The sequence below is a fragment of the Salmo trutta genome, chromosome 36, assembly GCF_901001165.1.
Source record: "Salmo trutta chromosome 36, fSalTru1.1, whole genome shotgun sequence".
Lineage (NCBI taxonomy): Eukaryota > Metazoa > Chordata > Actinopteri > Salmoniformes > Salmonidae > Salmo > Salmo trutta.
The window spans coordinates 20143446-20159301 of record NC_042992.1 but is presented as its reverse complement, the minus strand read 5'-3'; the positions used below and the strand labels follow the sequence as shown (position 1 = coordinate 20159301).

The following is a 15856-nucleotide window of genomic DNA, read 5'->3' as shown; positions in this document are numbered from 1 at the left end:
ACAGCACATCCCCAACAGTTGCTTTGGCTATGTTGTCTCGTGTGTCCAGCTGTTATTGGGGTGTACCGCTGACAATGATAGCACTAGCAGTTGTCAGTGACTACCATTACTGTCCATCATCTCTACATTACTGGACACAAAACATGCTTACACATGTTTCTTCTTAAGGATACAATGCCTTCAGAAAGTATTCATGCCCCTTGATTTTTTCAAAATGTTGTTCTGTTACAGCCTGAATTCAAAATCAATGAATTCAAATAAAAGAATGTAAAAGGGATTCAATTGAGATGTTTTGTCACTGGCCTACACACAATACCCCATAATGCCAAAGTGGAATTATGTTTTTAGAACCTTTTACGAAAATGAAAAGCTGAAATGCCTTGAGTCAATAAGTATTCAACCATTTTGTTATGGCAAGCCTAAATACGTCCCAGAGTAAAAATGTACTTAACAAGTCACATAAGTTGCATGGACTCACTCTGTGCAATAATAGTGTTTAACATGATTTTTGTAAGACTACCTCATTTCTGTTTCCCACACATACAATTATCTGCAAGGTCCCACAGTCAAGCAGTGAATTTCAAACACAGATTCAACCACAACGACCAGGGAGATTTTCCAACGCCTCACAAAAAGGGCACCTATTGGTAGATGGGTTTAAAAAAGCAGACATTGAATATCCCTTTCGAGCATGGTGAAATTATAAATTACACGTTGGTTGGTGTATCAATACACCCATTCACTACAATGATACAGGCATCCTTCCTAACTTAGTTGCCAGAGAGGAAGGAAACCACTCAGGGATTTCACCAATGGTGACTTTGAAACAGTTACAGAGTTTAATGGCTGTGATAGGAGAAAACTGAGGATGGATCAAGAACATTGTAGTTACTCAACAATACTAACCGAATTTACAAAGTGAAAAAAAAAGAATACAAATATTCCAAAATATGCATCCTGTTTGCAACAAGGCCCTAATGTAATACTGCAAAACATGAATACAAAGTGTTATGTTTGGGGCAAATCCAATACAACACATTACTGAGTACCACTTTCCATATTGTCAAGCATAGTGGTGGCTGCATCATGTATGGGTATGCTTGTAATCGTTAAGGACTGAGGAGTTTTTCAGTGGGGAAGAGAAATAGAATGGAGAAGCACAGACAAAATCTGGTTCAGTCGGTTGGTTCAGTCTTGCAGCAGGTAGTCTAGCAGTAAAGAGCGTTGGGTCAATAACCGAAAGATTGCTGGTTTGAATCCCTGAGCCAACTTGGTGAAAAATCTGTCGATGTGTCTTTGAGCAAGGCACTTAACCCTAATTTCTCTGGATAAGAGTCCGTTAAATGACTAAAATGTAAAACACTTGGAGATTAATTCACCTTTCAGCAGGACAATAAACTACACTTGAGTTCCTTACTAAGAAGACAGGGAATGTTCCTTAGTGGCCAAGTTAAAGTTTTGATTTAAATCTACTTTAAATTCTATGGCAAGACCTGAAAATGGTTGTTTAGCAATGTTCAACAACCAATTTGACAGAGCTTGCAAAATTTTGAAAAGAATAATGGGCAAATGCTGCACAATCCAGGTGTGGAAAGCTCTTAGAGACTTACCCAGAAAGACTAACAGCTGTAATTGTTGCCAAAGGTCCTTCTACAATGTATTGACTCAGGGGTGTGAATATTGAGATACTTCTGTATTTCATTTTCAATACATTTGGTAAAATTTCTAAAAACATGGTTTCAATTTGTCATTATGGGGTATTGTGTGTAGATGGGAGTGGAACATTTTTTATGTAATCCATTTTGAATTGAGGCTGTAACACAACAAAATGTGCAATAAGTCAATGGGTATGAATACTTTCTGAAGACACTGAATTGGAAATACAATTACTAAATAGATAGAAATATGAAGTGTTATCCTTCTCTTTAGTCACAGTGAAACACATGCGTACAGTACATGGAATGCACATGAAAACATTGTACAAAACCTTCCTCACATGCAGAAACAAACTCCCACACCAAGCCACTCAACCACAGTAAAATTTCACATAAAGTACACTAGTAAATATATGCACAGTGTGGCGTGAACACATGCAAAAACACCCCCACAAAAGCAATGTGAGTTGCCTCAAGTGCTTCATGCTGGAATCCAGTTGTTGGAGTAATTGTATAAGAAAGACCGCTTTGATGATGTGTCTGGTTCATAGTAACCTATAAACAAAAAGTGACATTAAGTTCAATCAATTCCCTCTGCAGTGAAATGAAAGTTAAACATAAATGTATTTTTTAAGAATACCAATAAAAATAGTAAAAAATAATATAGTATAACATGGCCACTATAACCGTTAGTGTGATAAGAAGGGTCATCAATACAGCACCTGGCCCTGGAACTCCTTGGCCGCGCACATCTTGGGTCCAACGGCTTGTCCCAGAAACAAACACGGCACTGGACATGAAGTGCTTGGTCGGGTCTCCATAATTCACTACATCATACTGTCCAGGGCCAGGCAAAGGAGGGTTCTTCAGAAGAATCAGAGGGGGAGCTGATATTCCCAGGTAATGTCTCCTCCTTGGACAAGGGTTAAAGGGCATGGGAGAGCAGTTTAAGACCAGAGAGATGTTATCAGAGAAACGATTACCCTGCTAGTCCTGGATCCGTACTCATAAAGCGTCTCCCAGTAGGAGTGCTGATCTAGAATCAGGTCCCCCTTAGTCCATGCAATCTTAAACATTCTGATCAAAACGGCAAAATGTAATCTAAATCAGCACTCCTCTCTAAGATGGTTCATGAAAATGGACCCTGTGCTTTTACTCACGGTAGGATGGTTCTCCTGACTGGCTCTGGGGTCTGGTAGGGACTATAGGTGCCTGGGCCTGGGACATGGTTATTCACAGGGGACTGGATCCTCACAGAGTTGGACTTGAAGCAGGAGAGGGGAACCTTGGGGCATTTCTGAGTTATGGCATCATTGACTTTGTAGTGACCTTGAACAAGCAAAGATAAACAGTATCCTATATAAAATCCTGTAGAGGAGTCGATGTAATGCAACGTTGATTAAAAATGATATTCCCAAGTAGCAAAAAATATACTGGTTTACTAAAAAGTATAATACTTACACGGCGATGGTCCTTTTAGAGTGTTTGAGCACATAGAACTCCGTCCAGTTGTAGACAGAAATACCGATTGAGCGGACACTAACGTGTTTGGCTTTACCCCATTTAAAGACACCTAAAGCACCAAGAATAAAGGCAAGTCTTTAAACAAAAACACTACAGTCATGGCCAAAAGGTTTTGAGAATGACACAAATATGAATTTTCACAAAGTCTGCTGCCTCAGTTTGTATGATGCCAATTTTCATATACTCCAGAATGTTATGAAGAGTGATCAGATGAATTGCAATTAATTGCAAAGTCCCTCTTTGCCATGCAAATGAACTCAATCCCAAAAAAACATTTCCACTGCATTTCAGCCCTGCCACAAAAGGACCAGCTGACAAGGCTGGAGATCACTCTGTCATGCTGATTGAGTTCGAAAAGCAGACTGGAAGCTTCAAAAGGAGAGTGGTGCTTAGAATCATTGTTCTTCCTCTGTCAACCATGGTTACCTGCAAGGATTCACGTGTCGTTACCATTGCTTTGCACAAAAAGGGCTTCACAGGCAAGGATATTGCTGCCAGTAAGATTGCACCTAAATCAACCATTTATCGGATCATCAAGAACTTCAAGGAGAGCGATTCAATTGTTGTGAAGAAGGCTTCAGGGCACCCAAGAAAGTCCAGCAAGCGCCAGGACCGTCTCCTAAAGTTGATTCAGCTGCGGGATCGGGGCACCACCAGTACAGAGCTTGCTCAGAAATTGCAGTAGGCAGGTGTGAGTGCATCTGCACGCACAGTGAGGCGAAGACCTTTGGAGGATGGCCTGGTGTCAAGAAGGGCAGCAAAGAAGCCACTTCTCTCCAGGAAAAACATCAGGGACAGACTGATATTCTGCAAAAGGTACAGGGATTGGACTGCTGAGGACTGGGGTAAAGTCATTTTCTCTGATGAATCCCCTTTCCGATTGTTTGGGGCATCCAGAAAAAAGCTTGTCCGGAGAAGACAAGGGGATTGCTACCATCAGTCCTGTGTCATGCTAACAATAAAGCATCCTGAGACCATTCATGTGTGGGGTTGCTTCTCAGCCAAGGAAGTGGGCCCACTCACAATTTTGCCTAAGAACACAGCCATGAATAAAGAATGGTACCAACACATCCTCCGAGAACAACTTCTCCCAACCATACAAGAACAGTTTGGTGACGAACAATGCCTTTTCCAGCACAATGGAGCACCTTGCTATAAGGCAAAAGTGATAACTAAGTGGCTCGGGGAACAAAACATCGATATTTTGGGTCCATGGCCAGGAAACTCCCCAGACCTTAATCCCATTGAGAACTTGTGGTCAATCCTCAAGAGGCGGGTGGACAAACAAAAACCCACAAATTCTGACAAACTCCAAGCATTGATTATGCAAGAATGGGCTTCCATCAGTCAGGATGTGGCCCAGAAGTGAATTGACAGCATGCCAGGGTGGATTGCAGAGGTCTTGAAAAAGAAAGGTCAACACTGCAAATATTGACTCTTTGCATCAACTTAATGTAATTGTCAATAAAAGCCTTTGGCACTTATGAAATGCTTGTAATTATACTTCAGTATTCCATAGTAACATCTGAAAGAAATATCTAAAGACACTGAAGCAGCAAACTTTGTGGAAATTTATATTTGTCTCATTCTCAAAACTTTTGGCCACGACTGTACTTTCAAAGCAACATCTTTTGAGTAAAATGTTCAGTACACAAACATGTAAGCCTATTGTATACAGGAAATAAACGTACAGTATTTCATATTAACATTCAAATATGGATCTAAAACATGGCTTCCCTTTTCTCATCAAATCAAATTAAATGTTATTTGTCACATGCGCCGAATACAACCTTACCGTGTAATGCTTACTTACAAGCCCTCAACCAACAATGCAGTTCAAGAAATAGAGTTAAGAAAATATTTACTAAATGAACTAAAGTAAAAAATAAAATAAAAGTAACACAATAAAATAACGAGGCTATATACAGGGGGTACCGGTACAGAGTCAATGTGCAGGGGTAGAGGTTAGTCGAGGTAATTTGTACATGTAGGTAGGGGTAAAGTGACTATGCATAGATAATAAACAGCAAGTAGCAGCAGTGTAAAAACAAAGGGGGGGGGGGGGGGGGGGGTCAGTCTAGGTGGCCATTTGATAAATTGTTCAGCAGTCTTATGGCTTGGGGGTAGAAGCTGTTATTAAGGAGCCTTTGGACCTAGACTTGGTGCTCTGGTACCGCTTGCTGTGCGGTAGCAGAGAAAACAGTCTATGACTTGGGTGACAGGAGTCTTTGACAATTTTTTGGGCCTTCCTCTGACACTGCCTAGTATATAGGTCCTGGATGGCAGGAAGCTTGGCACCAGTGATGTACTGGGCCGTATGCACTACCCTCTGTAGCGCCTTACGGTCGGATGCCGAGCAGTTGCCATACCAGGCGGTGATGCAACCTATCAGGATGCTCTCAATGGTGCAGCTGTATAACTTTTTGAGGATCTGGGGACCAATACCATATCTTTTCAGTCTCCTGAAGGGGAAAATATGTTGTTGTGCCCTCTTCATGACTGTCTTGGTGTGATAGTTTGGACCATGATAGTTCGTTGGTGATGTGGACACCAAGGAACTGGAAATTGTTGACCCCCTACAGCCCCGTCGATGTGAATGGGAGCGTGTTCGTCCCTCCTTTTCCTGTAGTCCACGATCAGCTCCTTTGTCTTGCTCACATTGAGGGAGAGGTTGTTGTCTAGGGTCTAGGGTTTCCGGGATGATGGTGTTGATGTGAGTCATGACCAGCCTTTCAAAGGACTTCATGGCTTCCGATGTGAGTTTTACAGGGCGGTAGTCATTTATGCAGGTTACCTTTACTTTCTTGGGCACAGGGACTATGGTGGTCTGCTTGAAACATGTAGATAATACAGACTCGGTCAGAGAGAGGGTAAAAATGTCAGTGAAGACACTTGACAGTTGGTCCGCGCATGCTCTGAGTGCACGTCCTGGTAATCCGTCAGGCCCAATGGCTTTGTGAATGTTGACCTGTTTAAAGGTATTCTCATATAACCTAGGTTGTGAATAACCTTCAATACTGCACTTACATGATATTGATTAGGGGCTGGTGTCTTGTTCTTAGGGCCATCATGTTGTACAGCCACTGGCAGTCGGAAAGTTCTGGAGCCTCCCCTGCCGAAGCTGTGTTTGTGGATCAGAGAGGTCTGCAAGTTATAGGCATTTGGTCCTGGGATACCTCTCTGAGGGTTACGGGGAACTCTGACAGCCTAGTGGAGAAGAGAAGATGCCCTAGGTAAGCGTTGTAAGTATGGCAGCGACCGGGTTTTAAGAGAGTATAGACCTACCTAATAATCTATAACATAAGCTTCATTGGGTTTCTGAGATCCTAAGGACACTTGATTTGATCCCTATTATCAGTAAAGTTTGAGAATACATTTCATTAAAATCTCATGATGATTCTACTGATGAGAACAAAGAGATTGAGGTTGTGAGTAGGGTACCATTAACATGTCTGACCTGGGATGCAAAGCCTCCTGTACCTTTCTTCGAGAAGGAGGGGCTGCTGATTTCAGCAGGCCTGTGAGACATATATGTGCCTGGCCCTGGGTTTTCATTCTGAAACCACATTTTAAAATCATATCATAATTGGACAATTAATGTGTTGGTTGATTTATTGATTAGCTGGAGGACTGATTGATTAACTGGTTGACATATCTACCTGACTGTCTTCTGAAAGGAACCTTTTAGCTTGTGACAAGAACCCTTTCTTATCTTCATTGCTTATCACCACTGTTTGGTATTTGGTGGGTATTGATGATATGTATCCTGGAAGTTTGCAGCCTAGATGAATGTAAAAAGAGATATCTGAAGTCTGAGCAGATCGTTATTTAGGTCTACGAAGGATGAAAGGCAAAAAAGGACACTTACTGTCATTCAATCCTTTGTGTATTTTGCCCATCATTAGCTAAGAGACATTCAACACAACTGGAGTGACAGGTGCCCGATGCATTTGCACCGCCTGACAATCTGTTTAGAAGGGAAGAGAGTTTGTAATGGCACTGACACTGCAACATCTAACGTTAGCATGTTAACTTTTAGCTGACGACTAGTAGTCACAAGCTAGCGATTTGCACGGTTAATGTAGCTAGATGATCATGATAAAACAAAAGTAAAAAATAAATTGAAATAATTTCAGAAGGATTTAGACTTTTCTTATCAGCATCGAGCTACATTTACTAAACACGCAAAGTGATCATAGGATGCAATAATTTATCTCTTACCAAACTGCTGTCACAGTAGCCAGAAACACATTTCTGAGTGAGGATACAATGTTTCCGCATATGATATGTTGCCATGACAGCGAGTAAACGTTCTTGGCGGAAAGCAAAGAGGGCGAGGCAAGAGAATAAAACGCATTTGGCTCTTTGCACGCAACCTTACCTGTCATCTAGCGCCCACGCGTGGCGAAAGTTTTTACTGCTTATTTTGCTTCATCATTGAAGACGCGCCACTGTTTTGTTTTTCGAAGATTCATCATGGCAATGCATGCAAAAGCGACACCACCACAGATTCCCGACACTCGTCGGGAACTCTCGGAGCTGGTCAAGAGGAAACAAGAACTTGCGGTAAGTGAATTAGTTAGCTACGTTTCCATTTCACTAAATATCTTGCTATATGCGTATCTTGCTGCATCTTATGCTTTATTTGGAAGTTAGCTTGCTAGCTAGCTATCTAACGTTAGGCCGCGCTAGTTACTTCGACTAGGCCTCGGCTTTCTACCAACATATTTGTGGCTTTCTCGTTAGCTAGCTACCATACTAATTGAGTTATCGAACATTAGATAAAAATGTTACATGCCTTTATTCAGCATGGTGGGTATAGATTGTTTTACTACTGACTCGATGTTTATATACAATGTGTCGCTGGCGCTAGTTACTATGTAGTAACATATTTTGCCCACAAGGAGCAGCCAAACCTATTCTGCGCATACCCTCATACTGTACATCATGGCTCTGGTACCAAACGTTTCCCCTTTTATCTGTGCTGGTACTGTCTCTGGCTCTATTGTAATAACACATTCTGCCCGTTTCATAAACCACAAATGCAAAGTCTAATGCCTTTTGCATACTTTCCACAGGAGACGTTGGTGAACTTGGAGAGACAGATCTATGCATTTGAGGGCAGCTACTTGGAAGATACCCAGATGTATGGGAACATCATCAGAGGATGGGACAGATATCTCACCAACCAAAAGTAAGCATGACATGGTACAGCACACTTAGACATGAAAGGTGAACAGTTGATATTGAATCATCGAGCCTGTGTTTGCAGTCTACGGTTGAAGTCGGAAGTTAACGTACACTTAGGTTGGAGTCATTAAAACTCGTTTTTCAACCACTCCACAAATTTCTTGTTAACAAACTATAGTTTTGGCAAGTCGGTTAGGACATGTGCATGACACAAGTCATTTTCCCAACAATTGTTTACAGATTATTTCACTTATAATTCACTGTATCACAATTCCAGTGGGTCAGAAGTTTACATACACTAATTTGACTGTGCCTTTAAACAGCTTGGAAAATTCCTGTAAATTATGTCATAGGCTAATTGACATCATTTGAGTCAATTGGAGGTGTACCTGTGGATGTATTTCAAGGCCTACCTTCAAACTCACTGTATATAGACCTTTTGTTTTCTTTTGTTCTACTGTATTATTGACTGTATGTTTTGTTTATTCCATGTGTAACTCTGTGTTGTTGTATGTGTCGAATTGCTACGCTTTATCTTGGCCAGGTCGCAGTTGCAAATGAGAACTTGTTCTCAACTACGAAAATCTAAATAAATCAGCCAAAAATTGTAGACTTCCACAAGTCTGCTTCATCCTTGGAAGCAATTTCCAAATGCTTGAAGGTACCACGTTCATCTGTACAAACAATAGTACGCAAGTATAAACACAATGGGACCATGCAGCCGTCATAGCGCTCAGGAAGGAGACACGTTCTGTCTCCTAGAGATGAACGTATTTTGGTGTGAAAAGTGAAAATCAATCCCAGAACAACAGCAAAGGACCTTGTGAAGATGCTGGAGGAAACCGGTACAAAAGTATCTATATCCACAGTAAAACAAGTCCTATATCGACATAACCTGAAAGGCTGCTCAGCAAGGAAGAAGCCGCTGCTCCAAAACCGCCATAAAAAAAGCCAGACTACGGTTTGAAATTGCACATGTGGACAAAGATCATACTTTTTGGAGAAATGTCCTCTGATCTGATGGAACAAAAACAGAACTGTTTGGCCATAATGACCATCGTTATGTTTGGAGGAAAAGGGGGAGGCTAGCAAGCCGAAGAACACCATCCCAACCGTGAAGCACAGGGGTGGCAGCATCATGTTGTGGGGGTGCTTTGCTTCTGGAGGGACTGGTGCACTTCACACAATAGATGGCATCATGAGGGAGGAAAATTATGTGGATATATTGAAGCAACATCTCAAGACATCAGTCAGGAAGTTAAAGCTTGGTCGCAAATGGGTCTTCCAAATGGACAATGACCCCAAGCATACTTCCAAAGTTGTGGCAAAATGGCTTAAGGACAACAAAATCAGGGTATCAGAGTGGCCATCACAAAGCCCTGACCTCAATCCTATAGAAGATTTGTGGGCAGAACTGAAAAAGCATGTGTGAGCAAGGAGGCCTACAAACCTGACTCAGTTACACCAGCTCTGTCAGGAGGAATGGGCCAAAATTCACCCACCTTATTGTGGGAAGCTTGTGGAAGGCTACCCGACACGTTTGACCCAAGTTAAACAATTTAAAGGCAATGCTACCAAATACTAATTTAGTGTATGTAAACTTCTGACCCACTGGGAATGTGACGAAAGAAATAAAAGCTGAAATAAATCATTCTCTACTATTATTTTGACATTTCACATTCTTAAAATAAAGTGTTGGACCTAACTGACCTAACCGACAGGGAATTTTTACTAGGATTAAATGTCAGGAATTGTGAAAAACTGAGTTTAAATGTATTTGGCTAAGGTGTATGTAAACTTTCGACTTCAACTGTATTTACCCTGTTCTGTATTGTTCCGTTATAGAAATTCCAACAGCAAGACGGACAGAAGAAACCGAAAGTTCAAGGAGGCAGAGCGTCTGTTCAGCAAGTCCTCCGTCACTTCTGTAGCAGTGAGTGCTTCACTTCACTCTATCCTCTGCCTGTCCTCTCAATATATTCATGCTAGATTGTGTATGATTGCAAGAATGTGTAAATGCTGAGTCTGACCCACTTTTCGCCTTTGTTGAACAGGCTGTCTGTGCACTCGGTGGGATACCAGATCACATGAATGAAAAGCGTAGGTATTTGGTTCAGAACAACTGCATGGCAACTTTTCTTTTTTTTCTTTTTTTTTGGTACCACAGTGCATTTATCTGTGTGAGATACTTATAGATGTGAGTGTGACATGCTTCTCCATTGTGTGGGACAGAGAGCGACACGTCCCCAGACCTCCAGAACCAGGAGAATGAGCCCAGTCAGGAGGACACAGAGGATGCAGACGGGGCCCTGCAGGACCTCAAACCTCAGAAGGCTGCATCCTCTTCCTCAGGCAGTCACCACGGGAGCCACAAGAAGAGGAAGAACAAAAACAGACACAGGTACCTGACCCTCAACACAACCCCCTGGTCTAGGCTAGCTCCTAAATACATCCCCCCTGGTCTAGGCTAGCTCCTAAATACATCCCCCCCTGGTCTAGGCTAACTCCTAAATACATCCCCCCTGGTCTAGGCTAGCTCCTAAATACATCCCCCCTGGTCTAGGCTAGCTCCTAAATACATCCCCCCCTGGTCTAGGCTAACTCCTAAATACATTCCCCTGGTCTAGGCTAGCTCCTAAATACATCCCCCTGGTCTAGGCTAGCTCCTAAATACATCCCCCTGGTCTAGGCTAGCTCCTAAATACATCCCCCTGGTCTAGGCTAACTCTTAGGGGGCTTTCAGTAGGATACATTGTTGTGGAACGTTCAGGTGGCAGGTAGCCTAGCGATTAAGAGTGTTGCTCTGGATAAGAGCGTCTGCTAAATGAGTGAAATGTAAGATTAACTGAACATGGCCCTACTGTCGAGTCTGAAATCTGTGCTGTGCTCTCTCACTCTTTTTGATTGCTATGGAAAATGAATGTTGTCTCTGACTCTGAAGTTTCTTTGGCCAAGCTGCTAAGCTTGTACTGCTTTTGTTTTTCTTGGGTCAGCAACACACCATTTTTAAAGTTGTCAGGGTCAGTTTGATTAGGTGTACTAGTGTATAAACATCTGGTTTATAGCAAGTGGATAGTCTTTGTTTGTGTTGGAGCTGGAATGTGAGGAATAGTAAGCGTATCACACCTGTTCCTATCCACATTATTATATGTTATATGTAGCTTAATATATTTAGCGCCAGATCTGCTCAATAAGAAACGCTTCATTTTGTGAAAAGACAAAATATTGTTTGTTGTAGGTTAATTTTACAGATATGTAGGCATCTCTTTAGAGTGAGGCAGGCCGGTGTACTAACTACTGCTGCTCTTTCCTCCCCTAACGCTGCCCCAGCCCTTCTGCCATGTTTGATTATGACTTTGAGTAAGTCTCCAATTTTACTTCCTGCTTCCTGTGGTGATACATCCTGGCTATGTACCAAATGTCACCCTATTCCCTACACAGCGCACTGCTCTTGGGCTCTGGTCAAAGGTAGTGCACTATGTAGGGAATATGGTTCAATTTGGGATACAACCCCTGCCTTCTCTGACCCCATCCTGACGTTCCCACTCTCCATCCCTCAGCTCTCTGTTTTGCTTCTGTCGCTCTAGCTCTGTCGGTTCATGCGTCCTCATAGTGAATCTATCATTATTGCATGTCCAAATCTTCAACGATGTCCCAAATGATACCCAATTCCCTATTTAGTGCACTACTTTTGACTAGGCCCCATACAAGGAATAGGGTGCCATTTGGGGATGCACCCTTCATTTCTCAAATCATGCGCTGTTTATAATAAAGTATTAGCACCTAGCTTCTGTAGACTCAACACTAGATTATTAAGTGTTTATGAATTATAGGGGGCATAAACACTTCTTCTATAGAAGTTCAGTGTAATTCTTGACCCTTCATGGTTTCATTCCAAAAGGTCAAGTTCCCCTAATCCAGTTATGAAAAAAGCTGCTCTTCCTGCCAAAATGAGATGGGGAGGTCAAAGGTTGAGTACAAACAAACATATTTCGCTGCACCCCAGGTGTTCATATGGTGCTCTGGTAGTCTTGTTGTGGTTTGGTCTCTTAGTTCTTAGCTTGAGTAACTGTAGTGGTGCTTGTTGTCCCCCCTAGTTACTGTTGTATTTAGTCAAACCTGAAATAGGCCTACCTAACAACTGTTGCATTGTTTTGTTTTTAGATTTGACATGAAAGTGAACAAAAAACCCAGAGTGGTAAGCTATTCATTTGTAGGACAACATAACATTTAAATGTCTGCTCATTGCTTGCATTGAGCTATCAAAAAATACATTTGTTATTAGAAAGATTTAGGTTATGCTTTTAATTCTGTTGTCTATGTTGTCCTTGTTCCACAGGATTATTCGACTTGATCAAGTGGCCAGACAGAAAAGGTCTACGGTGAAGCAGAGAGCCCCTCTGAACTTTAACTGTCTTTACGTACATTGTGTACATTGCATGAAACATTGCCTCTCACTTGCTATCAGAAATATTTCTGTTTCATGATTTTCCTGCAGACGAGGTGTTATTGCATGTTACTCAAGACGCAGGTTAGGGGTTGAATAACACACCTTATTGTATAGGGTTGAAAATTCACTATTTATTATGTAACTCCCACCATTTTTCTCTCCTTGTAACAAAAAGTTGTTTTACTTCGTATTAGTCATTGTGTAGTTTTGTAGCTCTAGAATATCCCAGCTTCTTTTTAATCTTTTGTTTTATTTTGAGATTTGTTTTGCATAAAATTGTAATAAAACCTTGAAATTACAATACATTTGTTGTTTATTGCTAAAATCTATGCGTTAGTAAATCATTAGTCACCATCTGTCTTTACCCTGTATTCTTCAGTAATAATACAGCAGGAAAATCAACACAGAAGCTAGTTTATTACCATCAGATTTCCCCTTGTCTGACAGCAATTACTGCCTGGTTTCTTTGTGGTGTCTTCATGGCTCATTTACTACGTACCAATTACAGGCCAATGAGCTCAGACGAGCCTCGGGATCCTAGGATGTCTCCCAAGTCCCCCCTCTTATTGGATCAGTCCTAAATAGCATCACCATTACCTTTTATAGTGCACTATTTTTGACCAGGGCCGGTAGGGCTCTGGTCAAAAGTAGTGCTCTATATAGGGATTAGGGTGCCATTTTGGACGTATCCATTCACATTTGTCAGTAATTCCCTCATCCCAGAGAAGATGTGCAGTGTTGGTGAGATTCTGGAAATGGTATCAAAACAATGTTCACATTCAAACCGTTTTATTCTGACTCCCAAGTATGATTAAAAGAACACTGTTTACACAAAGATATGAAGTCATTATGGCATTCCTGTGGGGCAGTTCTCATGGACCGAGTTTGTTTTATGAAAATAGTGACCGTTTGAGTGAACCAGGGGACAACACGATGACAGCCTATCCCATGCTATTTCTAGAATGTTCCCTTGTTTATAAAGATCAAACATGATGCCTACTGCATAGTATTGAAACAGGTTGGTGAAATGCCAGATGAAAAGGTAGTAACCTTTTTAAAGTAGATATGCAGGTTTGTTAGTGAATGTCGTTGTACTGCCATTGTGCAACACCACATTCGTTCACTAGGAAGCGCTGCTTCATAATGCATGTTCAAAAGACCGCAAAGGATTGCCTTAACTGCCTTTCAACCACAGGATTTCCATATCATAACCAAAAAGTCTTAACCCTGTTCCACATTTGGCTACTATGAGTCATACGTGTTTAAATCTGCCATCAACCTATCAAATGTATGGTTCATGCTGTTCTTAAATTCTCTGTATTGCCTAAGATCTTATTGATTAGGGTGTCCTCCCACCAATATTCTGCCATGTCAACTGTATTATGTCATCATGGCACACCCTGCACTTCAAAGTCCTTTACGACCACGGCTTCTGGGCTTGGCTCACGGGTCTCTATGCATCCCAAATGACACCCTATTCCCTATTTACTGCACTACTTTTGATCAGAACCCATATGGATCTGGTCAAAAGTAGTGCACCACAAGGAATAGGGTGCCATTTGGGACAGCCTGTACCACCTTAGTCTTGACTCAGAACAGAAGCAAGTCAAGTCATATACAGTATCCCTCAGTTCTGTCATGTGCAGTACATCAGTGAGGTTAGTCAGAACACTGACCCATTATGATGCAGTGACTTCCACGTTAGTCACAGGCTGAGTCCCCAATGGCACTCTATTCCCTACATAGTGCACTACTTTTGACCAAAGCCCTATGAGCCCTGGTCAAAAGTAGTTGCCCTATATAGGGAATAGTGTGCCATTTGGGGCATTGTCTGAAGGGTTCCAAGCATCATCTCTCTGGAGACACCCAGGCAAAGCTAAACTGCTGACATTAATGATGGAGAGGCTGTCTGGAATAAATCAATCCATGGAATGCATTCTTTGGTTTTATGCTATTCTCCCTCCACACTATGTTAGTCACGTTTCATTTGGAATGTACTATAGAATTACTATATTTATTTTTAGCTGCTGCTACTTTCCAAGGCCTACCACTCCTCTTGCTTTGGGTATTATTGTTGGTGTAGGGACTTGGGGGAGAAGATTTGGGTTTTTCTCTAACAAATGGGTTTCATTTTATCCTCTAGCTTTTACCTCACTCATAATCCCTCATGAAGAATGGTGGTGTATTTCAAATGACATACTTCTTTCCCTTCTCTGTCCAAACCACAGTGTCTAGTCCAAATACATGTCCTCCCCTCCCTGTCACTTCCCATGTCTGCAGCCATGGAGTCTGACATGACGAGTTTGTGGTTAGAGCAGGTCACATTTCAGTCCATGACTCAATCATGTGTCATAGATAAAAATGTTACTCTGTGTTCTATTGTAGCAATATGATCTGTCAGTTGTTGTTTTATGCTCCATCCAAAACATTCTGATCGAAACAATAGATTGTGCGAAGCAGCTTGAAAAATACAATTACTACAGGGTCGGGCCATTTCTATTTTGATTCCAGCCAGTACAGAAAATTCCTAAACTAAAGACTAATGTTCCGGAACAACTGGATTCCTCGAAATGGCACTAGTTGTATAACTGGTTCCAGTATGTGCTCTCTTGTGACAGACTTTTAACATAAATGTTAACCAAATCAAGTAGCTGGCCAGCATTCTCATGAGATTTGGTTCTGTGTTCTGAGATTACTTGTAGTATAACCCTGTCCCCAGGCTCAATTGTAGAGAGTGCCGGCTGGGGACAAGAATACTTCTAACACAGTATATTGTGTTGTGAATGTATCCTGTTACAGACCCTAGTGCATCATGTGAGGCCTATATCTCAGTGATGGCCTGTAGGGGGTCACATTATGTGAGCCTGATTTATTTCGCAGCTGCCACCGGCAGAACTTTTGAATAGGTTTCGGTGGGGCCTGTTGACTGCATCCCCAGCCCCAGTCTATGTCCCAATTGGCATCCTATTCCCTATATAGTGCACTCCTTTTGACAAGAGCCCTATAGGGACAAAGCCCCAGATCATGCTCAGATCTC

At 41.8% G+C, this 15856-nt stretch overlaps 2 protein-coding genes across 7 annotated transcripts; one reads left to right on the top strand and one right to left on the bottom strand.

Moving 5' to 3' along the window:
* Positions 1-1906: 1906 nt before the first annotated feature.
* Positions 1907-7480, bottom strand: stpg1 (sperm-tail PG-rich repeat containing 1). Its single transcript, XM_029734958.1, has 9 exons — positions 7401-7480; positions 7048-7146; positions 6839-6960; positions 6637-6735; positions 6207-6386; positions 3117-3228; positions 2816-2984; positions 2378-2568; positions 1907-2210 (listed from the first exon to the last, which is right to left on the bottom strand). Exons 2-9 carry the CDS (start codon positions 7079-7081, stop codon positions 2137-2139), a joined length of 981 nt encoding a protein of 326 aa, XP_029590818.1. The 5' UTR covers positions 7082-7146; positions 7401-7480; the 3' UTR covers positions 1907-2136.
* Positions 7481-7595: 115 nt separating this feature from the next.
* On the top strand, positions 7596-13120 carry LOC115175602 (chromatin modification-related protein MEAF6). 6 transcript variants are annotated; one of them, XM_029734964.1, is made up of 10 exons: positions 7615-7745; positions 8258-8373; positions 8655-8656; positions 10215-10302; positions 10424-10469; positions 10602-10770; positions 11700-11729; positions 12271-12339; positions 12534-12567; positions 12709-13120. In XM_029734964.1, exons 2-10 carry the CDS (start codon positions 8347-8349, stop codon positions 12721-12723), a joined length of 480 nt encoding a protein of 159 aa, XP_029590824.1. In that variant the 5' UTR covers positions 7615-7745; positions 8258-8346; the 3' UTR covers positions 12724-13120. The 6 variants fall into 6 exon arrangements, with proteins under 6 accessions (XP_029590819.1, XP_029590820.1, XP_029590821.1 ...); XM_029734959.1 differs by lacking the exon at positions 8655-8656 and having other exon boundaries at positions 7596-7745; XM_029734960.1 differs by lacking the exons at positions 8655-8656; positions 11700-11729 and having other exon boundaries at positions 7596-7745.
* The last annotated feature ends 2736 nt before the right edge of the window (positions 13121-15856 follow it).